This window comes from Scyliorhinus canicula, chromosome 3 (genome assembly GCF_902713615.1).
Source record: "Scyliorhinus canicula chromosome 3, sScyCan1.1, whole genome shotgun sequence".
NCBI lineage: Eukaryota > Metazoa > Chordata > Chondrichthyes > Carcharhiniformes > Scyliorhinidae > Scyliorhinus > Scyliorhinus canicula.
Genome location: NC_052148.1, coordinates 148,025,897 through 148,046,544, shown reverse-complemented (window position 1 = coordinate 148,046,544; position 20,648 = coordinate 148,025,897). Strand labels below are relative to the sequence as shown.

The 20,648-nt window shown below is 45.6% G+C and overlaps 1 protein-coding gene across 1 annotated transcript; it reads right to left on the bottom strand.

Annotated features, from left to right (window-relative positions):
- Positions 1-1,361: 1,361 nt before the first annotated feature.
- On the bottom strand, positions 1,362-19,092 carry cckar (cholecystokinin A receptor). Its single transcript, XM_038791450.1, has 5 exons — positions 18,620-19,092; positions 18,285-18,536; positions 4,908-5,169; positions 4,688-4,815; positions 1,362-2,345 (listed from the first exon to the last, which is right to left on the bottom strand). Exons 1-5 carry the CDS (start codon positions 18,747-18,749, stop codon positions 1,825-1,827), a joined length of 1,293 nt encoding a protein of 430 aa, XP_038647378.1. The 5' UTR covers positions 18,750-19,092; the 3' UTR covers positions 1,362-1,824.
- Between the last annotated feature and the right edge of the window lie 1,556 nt (positions 19,093-20,648).

The following is a 20,648-nucleotide window of genomic DNA, read 5'->3' as shown; positions in this document are numbered from 1 at the left end:
GTTGATTTTCATACGGTCAGTCCTGATTCGATCATCGCTGTTTGATGAATGATCATAGAACATACAGTGCAGAAGGAGGCCATTCAGCCCATCGAGTCTGCACCGACCCACTTACGCCCTCACTTCCACCCTATTCCCGTAACCCAATATTCAGATATTCCTATTCAAATCCCTCCCAATCTTCATCCCCAAGGCCTGCAATCATGGCTTTTGTATGGGGAGCTACTGCACGGGATCATCCTGCGGGCACTGTCCACGGCCACATTCCCATCCCCCCCAGCCAAGTACTCAAGAAGCCCAGTGGTGATAGCCACACTAAGAGCATGGAACAAATTCAGACAGCACTATGGACTAGTAGCAATGTCTGCCATCATCCCCATCTACAAGAACTATAAATTCACCCCGGTGACATTGGACACCTTTTAAAGATTGAGACAGGATGAGGGGGCACTGACAGTATCAACGGCACATCAATGGCAGGATAGTGACCCTGGGAGAACTGACAGACAAATTACTGCTCCCAAAAGCAAACAAGTTGTGTAATATGCAACTAAAGAACTTCCTCCGCAAGGCGACCGCAACATTCCCCCAACCAGGACACTCTACTGGATAGACTTCAAATTAGGTGAATTATGGGATGGTAGCAGTGCTGACATGTATGGGAGACTTCAAGAAGAGGTAAGGACATCACTGGAAGAGACAAAGGAAAAGTGGGAGGAGGAGCTCGGCATGGAGATAGGGGGAGGACTCTGGATCGAAGCATTGCACAGGGCGAACTTCACCTCCTCATGTTCAGGGCTGAGCCTATTGTAACTAAAGATAGTTCACAGGGCACACTTAACCAGAATACTCATAAGCAGATTCTTCCCGGAAGTGGAGGACAAATGTGAACGGTGTCAGGGAGGCCTAGCCAACCACACCCACATATTCTTGTCTTGCCCCAGACCTTTTCAAGGTCATGTCCAAGGTTGTGGGAGTGAGGGAGAGCCGTGCTCACTAGCAGTGGTCGTCGGGGTATAGGAAGAGCCAGAACTCTTTATGGGGCGAGGGGCCTTTGCCTCTCTGATCACGGCCGGAGACTCCTGCTCGGGTGGAGATCAGCAACACTACCCAGGGCCTCAGACTGGCTGTCCGACTTTGCAGAATTCCTTAAATTGGAAAAGATAAAATTCACCATCAGAGGATGGTTTCCGCAAAACATAGAAGCAATTCACCAACCTTCACCACCGATCATGGAGGACCTGTTTGTGACCAGCATCCAATAAAGGAGGGGGCAAGAGGGAGACTGAATCAGATAACGATTGAAGTGACAAAGGGGGGGGGGGGGGGGGGGGGGGGAGACAAAAGGGGGGAAGGACCAGAGAAGGGAGGGGTAAAACATCATCCAGTGCACAGGGGAAGCAGGGCAAAAGGACCAAAGGACACCAAAGAGGGGAACCCTGGAGAGGCGGCCATGGCAACAGCAAGAGCTAGGAAACCCCGAACAAGCCCCATGGATATTTTAATACCATGGGACACATGTAATTATTGAAAAATGCGGGTGGGATACCAACAACGGGGGGGTGGGCTAAAGCCAGCAGGCCTTAAATTTGTATATATGTCACCTATGTATCCAATCCTGACCACCTGCTTCCCCATTTTCATTATGTGTTATATTGTATGTTTCTTTGGACCGTTTGTTGTCTCTTTATATTCTTCCAGCAATGTTGTACCAGTTAAATGCAAAAACCAATAAAAATATATTAAAAAATAATAATAATAAACATTCTATTGCAAAAACACCAGAGGTATTCCATTGGAGTGCGAAGGTGATCTGGAGCAGAGTCAGGAGGGAGTGGACACACTTACATTGGTGTAGGTACATCTGGAGATGGAGGCAGTGGTTGTGTGTCTCTCTTCCTCTGTCCCTCTGAGCCGGGGGCGCTGTTTGGCGCCACAGGGGAAAGTGGCCAAGAAAGCCACCCGGAATCGCTTGTTCATGAAGCAGTAGATGATGGGGTTTACACACGCCGATGTGTAAGAGAGCAAATGGATGAATGAAATCGGGGTCCCGGACAGCAATCTGTCCGCCGAGCTTTTATCAAAAGCCCGCCAAGCATTCACGCAGAAAATAGGAGTCCAGCAGATAAAAAACATGATCACGATCACTATCAACATCCGGATTACTCGCTTCTTTGCCATCAAGTTCGCAGCTGAACTGTTGCACCTCGGCCTGTCCGCCTTCACACTATTGCTGCTTGACAACCGCTGCATTTCAACCGCTCTGTTCCTTTTGATGTTCTGTATGTAACACCCGTCTCCGTCTTCACATCTACCGTCACTGCCGCAGCTACTGACTTTCCTCACTGAGAATAAAAGATGGACATTGAAGCGGTGGATGCAAACACAATTCAGCCTTCCCATTTGGACATTACTGTCTGGATGGGCTCCAGTTTCACAGTCTGCAGCTCCCATCCCCTCACCTGAGACCGTGACATGTGTGAAAAACCTCTCTCAACAGGTAGTTCATTGGCCAAGTCTCACATGGTAAACATTTTGAAAGATTCAGCCAGATTTTCCTTATGTCGCAAAGGAATATACCAGGATTGATATAGGGCAGCGTTTGGCATGATAATAATCCAATAATTGCTGGAAAGGATAACCTTATTTTTAGCTTTAGTGGTTGGTTAGTTTTGTCTGATGACACCTTTTGCCATGTTGGTCACCAGGTTGTGTTACCTGTGATTGAGATATACTTTGATCACTTTCTAGGATCATTTACTTAAATTTCGTGAAATATTTTTAAATGCTAAAATCTTCTTATATTAGAAATGAAACAGGCCGTGGGGCAGTTGATAGTCTAGAACTTTCCGGGCTTGACTTAAACACCAGGGTGAAATCATTAATATTTATCTAGCCCTTTTCATGTGCCGATGGCAACTGCAAGTCTTCACTTTTGAATGACTTTCGAAGTTTTGTATGAGACCAGCAGTCAATTTGCCCCCCCCCCCCCCCCACCCAGCAAGTCCCATAGGCAGAAATGAGATGTGACCAGATCCAGCTCTCTTGGGCAAAGGTTCACCTGGGTCCTTCCAAATAGACTGAAAGAGACATGGTTAAACATTCCTGCACCAAAACTCAATGAATGGTAATCCTGGCACAGCTGCTGTGACCATGCCTGCTGGTGGCATTGCCCAGTTTTCCGGGAAGGCACTAGATTACCATGGAAGAGAAGGGCACAGGCTTCACAGGGCACGGACATTTACGTCTGACGTCTTTTTCTATCCTGTTCAACTAATGGTGCCGATATTGTACCAGGCTGTTTGATCTGGGGCACATTCATTGCAACATGCCCTCGCTCCACTGAAGTCCCAGAGAGCCCCAAATCTCCGACACAGAGGCTAGATTACTAATCACATCAAGTCATTGGTACAAGTAAGCCCTGAATTATACCTTTGTCACATTCATGGTTTCTCATTTAACTACCTCTTGGGTTACATAGAAAACAACATTGAAAGGACTGGGTAGAAGTAAACTGCATGTGATGTATTTGCAACCATTAATTCAGTTAGCTACTCTCTCAATCTGTATTTCCGTATTAATAATATGGAAATACAGATTTCATTATCATAAACTTTATGTAGGCTTTCTCGTAGAAATATAAAGGTCCTATTTGGAACAAAAATAAAATGCATGTTTTGTTAGGAAATAGTTACTCCTCAATTCGAAGTGGACATTAAATGATGTCCTGATTCAATTTTCAATATTATTTGCATCGCCTCAGTCATACCATAAGAAGATGATTAAACGTTTGACAGTGTAACGTTGAATTAATGAATAATCTTTATTGTCACAAGTAGGCTTACATTGCAATGAAGTTACTGTGAAAATCCCCTGGTCGCCACATTCGGGCGCCTGTTCAGGTACACAGAGGAAGAATTCAGAATATCCATTTCACCCAACAGCACGTCTTTCGGGACTAGTGGGAGGAAACCGGAGCACTCAGAGGAAACCCACGCAGACACAGGGAGACAATGCAGACTCCACACAGACAGTGACCCAAGCCTGGAATCGAACCTGGGACCCTGGTGCTGTGAAGCCACATTGCTAACCACTGTGCTACCGTGCTGCCCTGTCAGGAATTATCACGATTATGCCAATTTGACCTTAATGTCGATTGTAGTGTTCCTAGCAAGAACTTTCCTCAATACAATTAACAAGAAAATAACGATATGTTAGGAATGATATTGTCATGAATCTCCACTTTAATTGTGATTACTGCGCTGTTTTGCATCTCACTGCTGTTTTGTTGACTGTTCATCCATGTATTGGTTCTGTTTATTTACCTCTTTAAACGTTGTGACACACTAAAAGTTCTCCCACCCAAAAGTATAACAATTAGTATTTGAATACATGTTGAAACTGTATATAACCCAAACTTTTTTTAAGGAAGATTGTGGCCTTCGGGTTTTCACCTATTTGGCAGACATTGAAATAAAAGAACATTTCATTTCATGGAGGCAACCAAAGGTAAAATAAAATCAAAGAAGGAAAACGAATTATAACAGAAAAATATTTGGATCAACGACATGTATTGCATACTTATTGAAGAAATGACACACAGCAGGGTCTGCCGAGATGTCCACTTTGGCAGTATTGAACGCTGCAGTAAACCACCACATCTTCCAGGCCCCACCAGCTCAGTTACCTTGGCTCCTCTTTCTCCGATTTATTTCGAATTGAATCCCACTGTAAAGTTCGCGAGAAATTAGTCCATATGCAATCGTCATCACTATCCCAGGGACCAGAAACAGAATCAGCAACAAGAAAATGTACCTAAGTTGAACCAACAATGAGATAGGTTAGACAACAGGTACATTGAGCAGAGCTTTGAAATTATCTTAAACATCCATGAAGATGGCGATTACCAGGACTGCTGTGTGAAGTCATTCGGCCAGAGGAGGCGGCACATGTTGCCTGTGCTGTTGTTCACCCTGGTGAAGGGCACCAAGGTGTTGTAGATGGGATAGGGTAACATGACAACAACCGAGAGCAACCAAGTGGCGGCGATCACTTTGAAGGCGTGAGATTTTGTTTGCCAGACCCTGGACTTTAGCGGTTTACAGATAGCACTATATCTCTCCAGAGAAATCGCTACCAAACTGAAGGTGGAAACGCTAACAGAGATACCTGAAAATAACCACAGCATATTAGAACGGAAAGAACGAATAGTACCTTTCTTCACCAAGATCTACAATTCGAAAACAATCGGTACTGTTCGGCACTTCCTTCTCCAAATGCAGGGATATTGCTGAATTTAAAGTGCACCTTCAAAGTCTAAAAAGGCAGCAAATCACAAATTAATGTAATATTTATAGTTAACCTAAGTCTCGGAACACTCAGAAAATACAGCATTAGTTGATATATGGTATGTTGTAATTTTGGCTGACTATTTATTCGATAGAACATAGAACAGTACAGCACAGAACAGGCCCTTCGGCCCTCGATGTTGTGCCGAGCATTGTCCGAAACCAAGATCAAGCTATCGAACTCCCTGTCATTCTGGTGTGCTCCATGTGCCTATCCAATAACCGCTTGAAAGTTCCCAAAGTGTCTGACTCCACTATCACAGCAGGCAGTCCATTCCACACCCTAACCACTCTCTGAGCAAAGAACCTACTTTGGACATCCCTCCTATATCTCTCACCCTGGGCTGTTTAGTTCACTGAGCTAAATTGCTGACTTTGAAAGCAGACCAAGGCAAGCCAGCAGCACGGTTCGATTCCCGTAACAGCCTCCCCGAACAGGCGCCGGAATGTGGCGACTAGGGGCTTTTCACAGTAACTTCATTCGAAGCCTACTCGTGACAATTAGCGATTTTCATTTCATTTTTTCATTATAGTTACGCCCCCTTGTAACAGCTGCATCCATCTGAGGAAATAGTCTCTGAACGTCCACTCTATCTATCCCCCTCATCATCTTATAAACCTCTATTAAATCGCCTCTCATCCTCCTCCACTCCAAAGAGAAAAGCCCTAGCTCCCTCAACCTTTCCTCATAAGACATAAGACCTATCCTGCAAACCAGGCAGCATCCTGGTAAATCTCCTTTGCACCCTTTCCAATGCTTCCACATTCTTCCTATAATAAGGTGACCAGAACTGCACACAATACTCCAAATATGGTCTCACCAGGGTCCTGTATAGTTGCAGCATAACCACACGGCTCTTAAACCCAAGCCCCCTGTTAATAAACGCTAACACACTATAAGCCTTCTTCACGGCTCTATCCACTTGAGTGGCAACCTTCAGAGATCTGTGGACATGAACCCCAAGATCTCTCTGTTCCTCCATATTCCTCAGAACCCTGCCGTTGACCCTGTAATCCGCATTCAAATTTTTTCTACCAAAATGAATCACCTCGCACTTATCAGGGTTAAACTCCATCTGCCATTTTTTGGCCCAGCTCTGCATCCTATCAATGTCTCTTTGCAGCCGACAACAGCCCTCCACCTCATCCACTACTCCACCAATCTTGGTGTCATCAGCAAATTTACTGACCCACCCTTCAGCCCCCTCCTCCAATTCATTGATAAATATCACAAATAGCAGAGGACCCAGCACTGATCCATGTGGTACACCGCTGGTAACTGGTCTCCAGTCTGAGAATTTTCCATCCACCACCACCCTCTGTCTTCTATGTGATAGCCAGTTACTTATCCAATTGGCCAAATTTCCCTCTATCCCACACCTCCTTACTTTCTTCATGAGCCGACCATGGGGAACCTCGTCAAACGCCTTATTAAAATCCATGTATACGACATTAACTGCTCTATCTTCATCGACATACTTAGTTATCTCCTCAAAGAATTCAATCAAATTTGTGAGGCAAGGCTTACCCTTCACGAATCCATGTTGACTATCCCGGATTAAGCTGCATCTTTCCAAATGGTCATGAATCCTATCCTTCGGGACCTTTTCAACTAACTTACCGACCACCGAAGTAAGACTAACTGGCCTATAATCACCAGGGTCATTCCTATTCCCTTTCTTGAACAGAGGAACAACATTCGCCACTCTCCAGTCCTCTGGCACTATCCCCGTGGACAGTGAGGACCCAAAGATAAAAGCCAAAGGCTCTGCAATCTCATCCCTTGCCTCCCAAAGAATCCTTGGATATATCTCATCTGGGCCAGGGGACTTGTCTACCCTCGGGTTTTTCAAAATTGCTAATACATCCTTGCTCAGAACATCTACCTCCTCCAGCCTACCCGCCTGTATCACACTCTCATCCTCAAAAACATGGCCCCTCTCCTTGGTGAACACTGAAGAAAAGTATTCATTCAAAGCCTCTCTTATTTCTTCTGACTACATGCACAAGTTCCCACTACTGTCCTTGACCGGCCCTATCTTCACCCTGGTCATTCTTTTATTTTGCACATAAGAGTAAAAAGCCTTGGGGTTTTCCTTGATCCGACCCGCCAAGGACTTCTCATGCCCCCTCCTAGCTCTCCTAAGCCTTTTTTTTTTAGCTCATTCCTTGCTACCTTGTAACCCTCAAGCGACCCAACGGAACCTTGTTTTCTCATCCTTACATACTCTTCCTTTTTCCTCTTGACAAGACATTCAACCTCTTTTGTGAACCATGGTTCTCTCACACGGCCATTTCCTCCTTGCCTGACAGGGACATACCTATCAAGGACATGCAGTATTTGTCCCTTGAACAAGCTCCACTTTTCATTTGTGCCTTTCCCTGACAGTTTCTGCTCCCATCTATTGCTCCCTAATTCTTGCCTAATCGCATCATAATTACCCCTCCCCCAATTATAAACCTTGCCCTGCCGTATGGCCCTATCCCTCTCCATTGCAATAGTGAAAGACGCTGAATTGTGGTCACTATCTCCAAAGTGCTCTCCCACAAACAAATCTAACACTTGGCCCGGTTCATTACCCAGTACCAAAACCAATGTGGCCCCACCTCTTGTCGGCCTATCCACGTATTGTGTCAGGAAACCCTCCTGCACACACTGTACAAAAACTGCCCCATCCGAACTGTTCGACCTATAGAGGTTCCAATCAATATTTGGAAAGTTAAAGTCACCCATGCCAACTACCCTGAGACCTCCACACCTATCCATAATCTGTTTTGCAATTTCTTCCTCCACATCTCTATTACTATTTGGGGGCCTATAGAAAACTCCTAACAATGTGACCGCTCCTTTCCTATTTCTAACTTTGGCCCATATTACCTCAGTCGGCAGATCCCCTTCGAACTGCCTTTCTGCAGCCGTTAAACTATCCTTAATTAACAATGCTACTCCTCCACCTCTTTTACCACCTTCCCTACTCTTACTGAAACATCTATACCCCGGAACTTCCAACAACCATTCCTGTCCCTGTTCTAACCATGTCTCCGTAATGGCCACAACATCGTAGTCCCAAGTACCAATCCACGCTCCAAGTACACCTACCTTATTCCGGACGCTCCTTGCATTGAAGTAGACACACTTCAACCCACCTTTCTGCCAGTACACTCCTGTGACCTTGATACCCTCCTCAGTACCTCACTACTCTCAACACTGGCTTCTGGACTACAGCTCGTTTTCCCAGCCCCCTGACAAATTAGTTTAAACCCCCCCCCCCCCCCCCCCACCGAAGAGCCGTAGCAAATTTCCCTCCCAGGATATTGGTGCCCCTCTGGTTCAGGTGCAAACTATCCTGTCTGTACAGGTCCCACCTGCCCCAGAATGTGCTCCAATTATCCACGTACCTGAAACCCTCCCTCCGACACCAGCCCTGCAACCACGTGTTTATCTGCACTCTCACCCTGTTCCTCACTTCACCAGCACGTGGCACCGGCAACAAACCAGAGGTGACAACATGGTTTGTCCTGGCTCTCAGCTTCCACCATAGCTCCCTAAATTCCTGTTTTAAATCCCCATCCCTTCTCTTACCTATATTGTTGGTACCGATGTGTACCACGACTTGTGACTGTTCCCCCTCCCCCCTTCAGGATACTGAAAACATGGTCCGGGACGTCACGGACCCTGGTTGTAATGGGTTAGTGCAGTTGAAGGGAATGAAGAATCTTTGGTAATGATGTTGTCTCTACGATTAGACCAGTAGAAAAGCAAGAGGGCATCATTTTTGTGACACGATTTGGCAGTTTATATTTGTAAACGATCTATCTCCCATTGCAGAAATTGCCTTTCACTCTGATATTTTAGAAACAAGTTTGGTTTAATCCATTGCTTCTGATAGCGGAATGTATAAATAATCCAGGGGCAGAATTATTCTGGAAAACGTGAGAAGGTTGCTGTAAAGCAAATGTTTTGTCTCAGTTTTAAACAGTTCACCATAACCTGCAAAGGCTTCTTGGTGCCCCCAAGGATCTATTCTGGACCCCAGTCATTTTCACATCTACATACTGCTCCTCCTGGATATCGTCCGAAAACACACATTACTTTTCATATGTATACTGACTAGATGCAGCCCTATCTCACCACTACTCTCGACCGCTCCACTGTCCCTGCAGTAACTGGTTGCTTATCCTACCTTCAGTACTGGATGAACAGGAACCTCATCCACTAAATGTCAAGAAAAGTGAAGCTATTGTCTTTCATCCCCAGCACAAACCCTATTTCCTAGCCAATTACAACATCCCTCTTCCACCTAAGTGTCTGAGATTGAAATAAGCTATTTGCAACTTTGACCTTATACTTGACCCTGAAATGAGCTTCCAACTCCATAAATTTTGTCACTAATTTAATCTATTTCCACCTCCGTGACCTCACTAAGTCCTTCCTGCCTCTGCTCATCCACTGCTGAAACCCTCATCCATTCCTAAGTTACTTCTAGATTTGACTATTCCAATCACACTGCTCCAGCCTCCCCCTTTCTGCCCTCTTTAAACTCTGCCATCAATGCCCCAACTCACACCGAGTTCCTTCATCCACCACCCATGTGCTTGCTGCCCTACATTGGCTTTCTACTAAGCAGTGCCTTGATTTAAAAAATCTCCACATTTTCGAAACCCTCCATGGCCTCACTCTTCCCATTTCTCCAGTCCTGTAACCCTCTGATATATGTGCCCTCCTCTAATTCTGGCTTCTTGAACTGATCTTAATTATTGGTGGCTGTGCCTTTCCTGGCTCGGCCCCACACTCTGTAAATCTTCTTGCTATACCTCTCTAACTCGCTCTCCCCATTTAAGAACCTACCTGAAACCTATCGCTTTAATCAATTTTTCATCATCTACCCTAATAGCCCCTGATGTGCGGGGGGTAAGGGATAGGGTGCTTTCGGGGGGGTGGGTCGGGGGTGGGAAGGTGTCTGACATCTACCAGGTAATGCAGGAGGTGGGGAAGGCGTCGGTAGAGGAGCTGAAGGCTAAGTGGGAGGTGGAACTGGGGGAGCAGATTGAGGAGGGGACATGGGCGGACGCCCTGGAGAGGGTGAACTCCTCCTCTTCATGTGCGAGGCTTAGTCTCATCCAGTTCAAGGTGCTGCACCGGGCCCTCATGTCCGGATCTAGGATGAGTAGGTTCTTTGGGGGCGAAGACAGGTGTGTCAGGTGTTTGGGGAGTCCAGCGAACCATGCCCATATGTTCTGGGGATGCCCGGCACTGGAGGAGTTCTGGAAGGGGGTGGCGAGGACGGTGTCGAGGGTGGTGGGATCCAGGGTCAAACCAGGCTGGGGACTCGCGATATTTGGGGTTGGGGTGGAGCCGGGAGTGCAGGAGGCGAAAGAGGCCGATGTCTTGGCCTTTGCGTCCCTAGTAGCCCGGCGGAGGATCTTGCTGCAGTGGAAAGATACAAGACCTCCGAGCGTGGAGACCTGGATTAACGACATGGTGGGATTCATTCAGCTGGAGAGGGTCAAATGCACCCTGAGGGGGTCGGTACAAGGGTTCTTTAGGAGATGGCAACCTTTCCTTGACTTTCTGGCTCAACGATAAGGTACTAGGTCAGCAGCAGCAGCAATCCGGGGGGGAGGGGGAAAGGGGGAGGGGGGAAAGGGGGAGAAGGGGGAGGGGGGAAGGGGTAGGGGGGAAAGGGGGAGGGGGGAAAGGGGAGGGGGGAAGAGGGGGAGGGGGAAAGGGGAAGAGGGGGAAGAGGAAGAGGGGAAGGGGGGAGGGGAGAAAGGGGAGGGGGAAGGGGAAGAGGGGGAGGGGGAAGGGGGAGGGGAGAAAGGGGGAGGGGAGAAAGGGGGAAGGGGAGAGAGGGGAAGGGGAGAGGGGGAGGGGGAAAGGTGGGGAGGGGGAAGGAGGGGGGGAGGGGGAAGAAGGGGGAGGAGGGGGAGGGGGAAAGGGGGAGGGAGGGAGGGGGAAAGGGGGAGGGAGAAAGGGGGAAGAAGGGAGGGGGAGGGGGAAGGGGGGGAAGGGGGAGGGGAGAAAGGGGGAAGGGGAGAGGGGCAAGAGGGGGAGGGGGAAGGGGGAGGGAGAAAGGGGGAAGAAGGGAGGGGGAAGAGGGAGGGAAAGGGGGGCGGGGAGAAAGGTGGAGGGGAAAGGGGGGAGGGGGAAAGGGAGAGGGGGAAAGTGTGGGGGAAAGGGGGGAGGGGGAGAAAGGTGGAGGGGAAAGGGGGAGGGGGAGAAAGGTGGAGGGGAAAGGGGGGAGGGGGAAAGGGAGAGGGGGGAAAGTGTGGGGGGGAAGGGGAGTGGGGAAAGGGGGGGTTTTGGGGGATAGTGTTTAAGTTAATTTGCTTATTGTTAATTTGTTCTGTTGTTTATTGGGGTTGGGGGGGGGGGTTTGTTATATGCGTTGTTACGTGTGCCGGGGGGTGTTTATTACTATTATTGTTATTGTGATTATTGTTTGTTGATATATATTTTTCAAAAAATTCCAATAAAAATTATTTTTAAAAAAAAATAGCCCCTGATGTGGCTTGATGTATAGTCTGTACCAGCCTCCCCGAACAGGCGCCGGAATGTGGCGACTAGGAGCTTTTCACAGTTAACTTCATTTAAAGCCTACTTGTGACAATAAGCGATTTTCATTTCCATTAATGTTATATTGTTCCCATGAAGCACCTTGGGATATTTTATTACATTAAAAGCACTATGGAAATAAAAGGTATCACAGAATCATAGAATGGGTCCCGTACAGGAAGAGGCCTTTCAGCCCATCATGCCAGTGCCAACTTTCTGGAAGAGTGACGCATCTGTTCTCAATCCATGCATTATCCCCATAGCCCTGCAATTTATTTATCTTCAGGTAATTGTCCAGTTCCCTTTTGAAAGCCATGATTGAATCTGCCTCCAGCACACCCCCATGCAGTGCATTCCAGTTCCTGACCACTCACTGCAGTTCTTTTGCCTTTCACCTTAAATCAGTATCCTCTGGCCCTCAACCCTTCTGCCAATGGGAACAGTTTCTCCCGATCTACCCTGCCCTGTACTCCATCAAAAATCCTCTCTGCTTTTTCTTCACCAAAGAGAACAGTCCCCTAGCTTCACCAAATAATCCACGTAATCGGAAACCCCGAGAATCATTCTCATAAATCTTTTCTGAACCCTTTCTAATGCCTCAGTATCCTTCCTACATTGTGGTGCCCAGAATTGGATACAAAACTTCATTTGAGGCAGAACTTGTGCTTTATAAAGATTGAACTTAACTTCCTTTTTTTTATGTCTCTATTTATACAGCTCATGATCCTGTTTGTCTTTGTAACCACTTTGACAACCTGTCCTGCCACCTTCGACAACTTATGCAATTAGGTCCCTTGATTCCTTTATTCCCTTTAGAGTTGTATCCTTTATTTTATAATCTCTCTCTTCATTCTTCCTACCAAAATGTATCACTTTCCACTTCACTTCATTAAATTTCATCTGCCAAAAGGCGATCCATTCCACCAGTTTGTCTCAGTCCTTTTGAACTCCACCACTTTCCTGGCCATTGGTCACAATACCTCCAGGTTTTGTGACATCTGAAAATTTTGAAATTGTAACTGCTCATGAAGTCTGGGACATTAATATATATGAGGAAAACAGATGTCCGAATACCAATCCGTAGGGAACCCCAGTGCATTCTGTCCTGCAGTCCAATAAACAACCGCTCACCACTACTTTCTGTTTCTGTCACTCAGCCAACTTTGTGTCCAGGCTGCCACTGTCCCCCTACTTCCACATTCCGCTTTGCTGACAAACCTGTTGTGTGGCACTTCAGTAGATGTCTTTTGGAAGTCCACGTACACCAGATCAACTACGTTACCCTCGTCAACACTCTGTTAGATCATCAAACAGCTTAATCAAATTTGTTCAACTTGATTTGCTTTAGTTAGCCCACAATTGTCCAAGTAATATTTAACTTTGTCCCAGATTATAAATTCTAAAAGTTTTCCACTACCAAGGTTAAATTAACTTGCCTGAATTTATTGTGCTTATCCTTACACCCAATTTATGAACACGGGTGTTACACAGGGTGGCACAGTGGTTAGCACTGCTGCCTCACAACGCCAGGGACCAGGATTCAATTCCTGCCTTGGGTGACTGACTGTGTGGAGTTTGCTCTTTCTCCCCCTGTCTGCATGGGTTTCCTTTGGGTGCTCCTGTTTCCTTCCATAGTCCAAAGATCTGCAGGTTAGGTAGATTGGCCATGTTTAATTGCCCCTTAAGTATCCAAGTGTCCAAAGATATGTAAGTTAGGGGGATAAGGTGGGGGAGTGGGCCTAGGTAGGGTGCTCTTTTGGAGGGTTAATACAGACTCAATGGGACGAATGGCCTCCCACTGCAATTCTCCAGTGCTCTGGCACCACCCCGAAGGAAGATTTGTCACAGCAGTTGATTCTGCAAAAAACTTTTGAAGATATATTTTGCTAACTCGTTAACGTTAAACATTTAATTTCAATGATAATAATATGCTTATTTTGAGACAAATGGGGGTCAGGAAAATACTTTTATTCTCATGTATTAATTTCATGGACTCTGGATGAAATGGGGTTGATGGAGTGAATGGTATGCCTCCTCAACATTTTACTCACATTCCCTGTTTTTAAGTTATTTACTAATGTTGTGACTTTTATCATCAATAATCTATCCCAATACAAAGCCATACTCGCAGGTAACTAAGTTGGGTTGTATTTATGTTTTCCCTTGGAGGCAACTATTTAAATCTAGGGGTTGAGTAAAGAGAAATTGTCCCCAGCAGCTCAACTATTGATTCCTAAACAAAATGTAGTAAAATAGCAATGTTTCCGGGTAGAGGAAAGTAGTACAGAATTTCAGATAACAGAGACAAGTACAAAAAAGGAGGCATTTGGGCAAAAAAATACCACATAGAGCATTCACGTCTCCTTGAGTATTCCTACAGATTTTGCCTCAACTATTACACTACTAAGAAAAACATTCCAAAAAAATATTTTAAAAACATTTTTTTCAGAAGAAAATAATTTAAAAGGCATTAGGGGTACATAATATCACATTTAGTAACAAATGGAAGGGCTGTTTAGCACAGGGCTAAATTGCTGGCTTTGAAAGCAGACCAAGGCAGGCCAGCAGCACGGTTCGATTCCCGTACCAGCCTCCCCGGACAGGCGCCGGAATGTGGCGATTAGGGGCTTTTCACAGTAACATCATTGAAGCCTACTCGTGACAATAAGCGATTTTCATTTTCATTTCATATATTACAAGTCATTTGAAGAGGAAGTGTCAACTTATTTTGGGATTTTCAAGATTCCATATCTTAAATAACCAAAAATAGAAGATCTTATCACCTCAATACACCATCCCTCTCGATCCCTCTTCATTTGAAATTGAAGTTACCACATTCTTTTGAGATAGAGACAGTAGTTATTGCTGAATAATCAAACCCTCACATCCACCTCTGCCTGCAAATTTCAAAATCAAATTTATCAATCACTTTAATGTGCCTCACTGTGAACTGGAGGTTGTATTTAGGTTTAAGCATTCACGGGTCAATCAGAAAGATCAGCAAGAGGGGATTGGGGAATGGATCAGGCAAATGGGTGGAGGTGGATGTGAATGAATTGATTGTGGGGCTATTTTTATGGTTATCACAGCTATTCATCAACAGTATTGTCAGTGCTGGTACATTATCAGGTGAAAGATTAAAATAAACCTACAACATACTAGTTTGTATCAAATAGCGTTTTGATACACCTTCGGGCACAAGCGGGCACCTTCATTTAATGCACACTTATTTACAATACTTTTGAAAAGTATTCATGCAATTTAATAGATAATAGCTGTAGGCTAGCTGGTTTGCAATCTTATACTGCCCGTGGAAAGTTTTTTCTGTGAATAAATTAAACTGAAATTTGTTGATAATGCAGATCAGAGACATTACTTTGAAAGCCTGCAGTATTACCACCTTATTGAAGGTCTCTTTCAGTTCCAATCAGGAGATTGACTGCATTGAAAACTGCTACTGCATGGTGGTGAATGGTGCTGAATAAGGTTAGGAGGGGTTATTGGAGGTTAGGAGAGGTTATTGGGTTACGGGGATAGGGTGGAAGTGAGGGCTTAAGTGGGTCGATGCAGACTCAATGGGCCGAATGGCCTCCTTCTGCACTGTATGTTCTATGTTATGTTCTAATTAAACAACTAACTGGAAGAGGGGAAGGAATCTCCACAAACATTTCCATCCTCAATGATGGGGGAGCTCAGCACATCATTGCAAAAGACAAGGCTGAAGCATTTGCAAACATCTTCAGCTAGAAATGTCAAGTGGATGATCTATCCTGATCTCCACCCAAGCTCCTCATCATCATTAATGATAGTCTTCGGACAATTCAATTCATTCCACATTTTATTAACAAGCAACTGAATGCACTAAGTTCAGCAAAAGCTATGGGCCCCAAAAGCATCCCAGCTGTATGACTGAGGATTTGACTTCAGAACTCCTAACAAAGCTATATGAGTACAGATGCAACACAGGCACCTACCTAGCCACATATAAAATTGCTCTGGTATATCCTGCCCACAAAATGCAGGATAAATCCAATCCATCCAATTACTGTCCCATCGGTCTATTGTCAAAGTATTGTAAGATGTTTCTGACAGTGCTGTCAAGGAGATCTTTGGAACAATAACCCACATACCGGTGCTCAGTTTGGGTTCTGCCAAGGCCATTCGGTTCCTGACCTTACTACAATCTTGGTCCAAACATGGACAAAATTGCTGAATTCCAAAGGTCAGATGAAAGTGACAGCAAGGCAAATTTGACCAAGTATGGCATAAAGGAGCCCTGACAAAACTGAAGTTGATAAAAATCCGGGGAGAATCTTTCTGCTGGTTGGAGTCATACCTGGCACAAAGGAAGATGACTGGTGGTCAATCATCTCAACTCCAGGACATCACTCCAGGAGTTCCTCAGGGTAGTGTCCTAGGCCCAAACATCTTCAGCTGTTTCATCAATGATCTCCCTTCCAGCATAAGGTCAGAAATGGGGATGCTCGCTGATCATTGCACAATGTTCAGCACCATTCTCAATTCCTCAGCTAACGAAGCTGTCTGTGTCTGCCTGCTGCAAGACTTGGATAACACTCAGGTTTGAGCTGATAAGTGACATTCATGCCAGGCAAGTACCAGGCAATGATCATCTCCAAAAAGGAACCTAACCACCTCACCTTGACATTTACAGTGGTTCAAGAAGTCAACTCACCACCCACCTTCTGAAGGGCAATTAGGGATGGACAATAACTGCTGGCCTAACCAGTGATGCCCACATTCCGTAAATGAAATTTACAAAATTTAACAGCCTTATCACTGCTGATTCTCCCGCAACCACTACCACCTAGAAGGACAAAAGCAAGAGATACCTGGGAACCCCACCACCTGGAGGTTCCCCTCCTAGTCACTCATCATCCTGACTTGCCATTCTTTCACTGTCACTGGGTCAAAATCCTGGGACTACCTTCCTAACAGCACAGTGGATGTACCACACCACATGGACTGCAAGTTTCAAGAACGTAGCTTACCACCACCTTCATATGGGCAATTAGGGATGGGCAATGAATGCTGGTCCTGTCGGTGACGCTCAATGATTAAAAGATACAGCAACGGCAGTGTTCAATGCAGATAAACACAGTTTAAACATTAACTGCCTAGAAAATTCAACACATAAATACCAATAATTGCTGCTTTATATTATTGAAACCGTCTTTCTGCTGGCAACAATTGCAAACATTTTGTTACCTTTTCCCCCAAAGTGTATGGAGAAACAAAATTGATATGTGGAGAGACAGATTGACAGAATTACGCTTGAGAAAAAATGAAATGAAATGAAATGACACTTAATGATGAACCTAAAGCTCACCTTTAGTTCAATGCATAACAAATATCCAATTTTAGTGAGCTCCACTTGAATTACTCACGATTACTTAAAAGAATTCTGCCAATCATCATAATTCTCAGTGGAATCATCGATTCTATTCAGTACAGTATGGAGCATCTGAAAGAGCACCGCACACAACCAACCCCCCACACTGTCCCCATAACCCACCTAACCTGCACATCTCTTTAAGAAGTCTTACAACACTAGGTTAAAGTCCAACAGGTTTGTTTCAAACACGAGCTTTCGGAGCACTGCTCCTTCCTCAGGTGAATGGAGAGGTATGTTCCAGAAACATTTATATAGACAAAGTCAGAGATGCTGGACAATGCTTGGAATGCGAGCATTTGCAGGTAATCAAATCATTACAGATCCATGATGTGGAGATGCTGGCGTTGGACTGGGGTGAGCACAGTAAGAAGTCTTACAACACCAGGTTAAAGTCCAACAGGTTTGTTTCAAACACAAGCTTTCGGAGCACAGCTCCTTCTTCAGGTGACTGGAGAGGTATATCCAGAGAGAGGAATGCAAGCATTACAGATCCAGAGAGAGGGATAATCACAGGTTAAAGCGGTGTGAATTGTCTTTGTCATGTGTCTGTAATGCTTGCATTCCAAGCATTGTCCAGTATCTCTGACTTTGTCTATATAAATGTTTCTGGAACATACCTCTCCATTCACCTGAGGAAGGAGCAGTGCTCCGAAAGCTCGTGTTTGAAACAAACCTGTTGGACTTTAACCTGGTGTTGTAAGACTTCTTACTGTGCTCACCCCAGTCCAACGCGCGGCATCTCCACATCATGCACATCTCTGGACTGTGGGAGGAAATCCAGGCAGAGACAGGGAGAAAGTGCAAACTCCCCACAGACAGTGACCCAAGGCTGCAATTGAACACGGGTCCCTGGCTGTGAGGCAGCAGTGCTAACCACTGTGCCGGAGTTCAAAAGAATTGGGGGAATTAAAGTTTTGCGTCTCGGTGGACGGGCAGTTGCTCGACACACACTGGGACAGATATTTACCCATGAAATAAGCCACAGCTTTACAGACGGCGCTTCCGAAAATGAAATCCTTGAGCAGGTTTGGAATGAGGGTGAAGGGCATACAGAATAGACACAGCATCAGGTCACTGGTCGCCAGGGAGAGCAGGAATGTGTTAGTTACAGTCCGCAGCCGCTTGTTCCTCAGTAAGACAGCGATGATCAAGACATTCCCCAGCAGACTCAGGAGAAAGAAGAGGCAGTAAAGGAATATCCGCACAGTCTGATCAACATCTGAAAAAAAAAGAGACAGGAGGTGAGGGTTAAGCTGACAGATCACTGGCGTGCCCATGTTAGTATCTCTCTCCCCTCGTCACCTTTGGGTGGCCGTGTAGTTTGTTCACAACTTTCATTCTGACAGTTGCCCGTCCTGCTTTTGATCTGAGCCGTGCCTTTTGGACTTGGCATCTCGGTCAGGTTCAGGAGGAGATGAGAAACCGTCTCCATTCCCAGTTGCTTTAATGGTTTTCTTACTCTTTTCAACAATGTGGTTGCCGTGACGATGGGTCCATTTTAAAGTTTGCCAGATCTTCCCAGTGCGCTCCCTCCTCCTCAATGTAACCATGAAATGTGTTTCTTCCTTCAGATCAACCAACGTGGCGATGTCAAATCACATGGGGTCTTGTTTTTAAAAAAATCTATATTTTAGCATTTAACTGTCTTTGTTATGAAGGTAAAGTTCTTTGTTTTCCGTCCCTTCGAATGTTTAAGAGCGCTGCTCCAAGCTGCTGTCTGCGGCTGCTGCTGTGTTTGGCGCGCTGGGCTGTGAGATGTTTGTAATGTGCAGCCTGTAAACTGAAACCCTGGATGGAATGGGGCCAGAGATGCCAGTCCCAGCCCGAGAGCCACTCACACACCCTGACCCGCCCCCTTCCCGTAAACACAGCACAGCACAGGCAAGAGTCCCCACTCAGAAGGACGCTCTGTGCGGATGCATGTATACTTCATTATTTGATTATACATCAACATACATAACAACCGATCACCGCGCACGGTAGCAAAACAGCTCGGTCCATTCATAAGCAAAGCAGTGAATCAGCTCTCAATCCCTCCCCTGGGTGCAGAGTTATCCAGACCCCCACTTTCCCATTCCATGTCTCTCTTGTTTCTCTTCAGTGTATTGTACAAACACGCTTAGCTCTCGAGGTATTCTGAATAATGTGGGGTTTAGAGCATTGATGTGGGAGAGAAATGTCCAGGAAAGTGGGTTCACCCCCCTTCCCCCCCACTCACCCTAACTCCCCTGGCTCATTTCAGGGGTCAATCAGTGGAAAACCTGGGAAACGCCAAAAGCAAGTCACAAATTTCACCACTATCTTCACCAATGTGCTGATCTCACACTAGCTCCAAAAGGAAATAAAACATTAAAAACTGACGAAAAACTGAAACGACGAGCAATGTTCTTCCCAACGCAGTGCCGAGAATTGGGCACAGTAGCTGGATTACTGCTTAGTTCTGGCTATTCTGATGGACTCCCATTAGGTGTATCTCATGGGTGGTTATATATACTCTCTGATCCTTGTAGTCAGCAGAACTAAGGTGAAGGAATGAGTTCAATTGCCCTTGGAGGCAGACTTGCACTTTGGTTATAATGTCAGAAATCTGTGCTTTGGTAACATTGGGAGTTTGTCCTGCATTTTGGTGACAATGGGAGAAAACCTCTGAGTTGCCTCAATGGAAGAACTCTTGAACAACTCTTGTAGGATCAGGGATGGCCATGGATTTTAGTAGCTCTGGGGATAAATATCAAGGGTGAATTTGTGCAGCAGGCTGACCCAACTGTCTGTTGAAGCTGCAATTGGAAAAGTCACAGACACTGGAAAATCTTAACAAATGCATCACAACAGAGGAAACAACCTCCAATAATAATAATCTTTATTAATGTCACAAGTAGGCTTACATTAACACTGCAATTAAGTTACTGTGAAAAGCCCCTAGTTGCTACACTCGGGCATCTGTTCGGGTACACAGAGGGAGAAGTCAGAATGTCCAATTCACCTAACAAGCACCTCTTAAGTATGCCTGCAAGGTCCATGCTATTGTGAGAGGCTGGGGCTTTCAAGTAAAACCTTGGATGAAGTAGTCCAAAGATTTTTTAAAAGGCTCGGGAGAAGGGCGATGAGGGCAAAGCAGTGGTACATAGAACATAGAACAGTACAGCACAGAACAGGCCCTTCGGCCCTCGATGTTGTGCCGAGCCATGATCACCCTACTCAAACCCACGTATCCACCCTATACCCGTAACCCAACAACCCCCCCCTTAACCTTACTTTTTAGGACACTACGGGCAATTTAGCATGGCCAATCCACCTAACCCGCACATCTTTGGACTGTGGGAGGAAACCG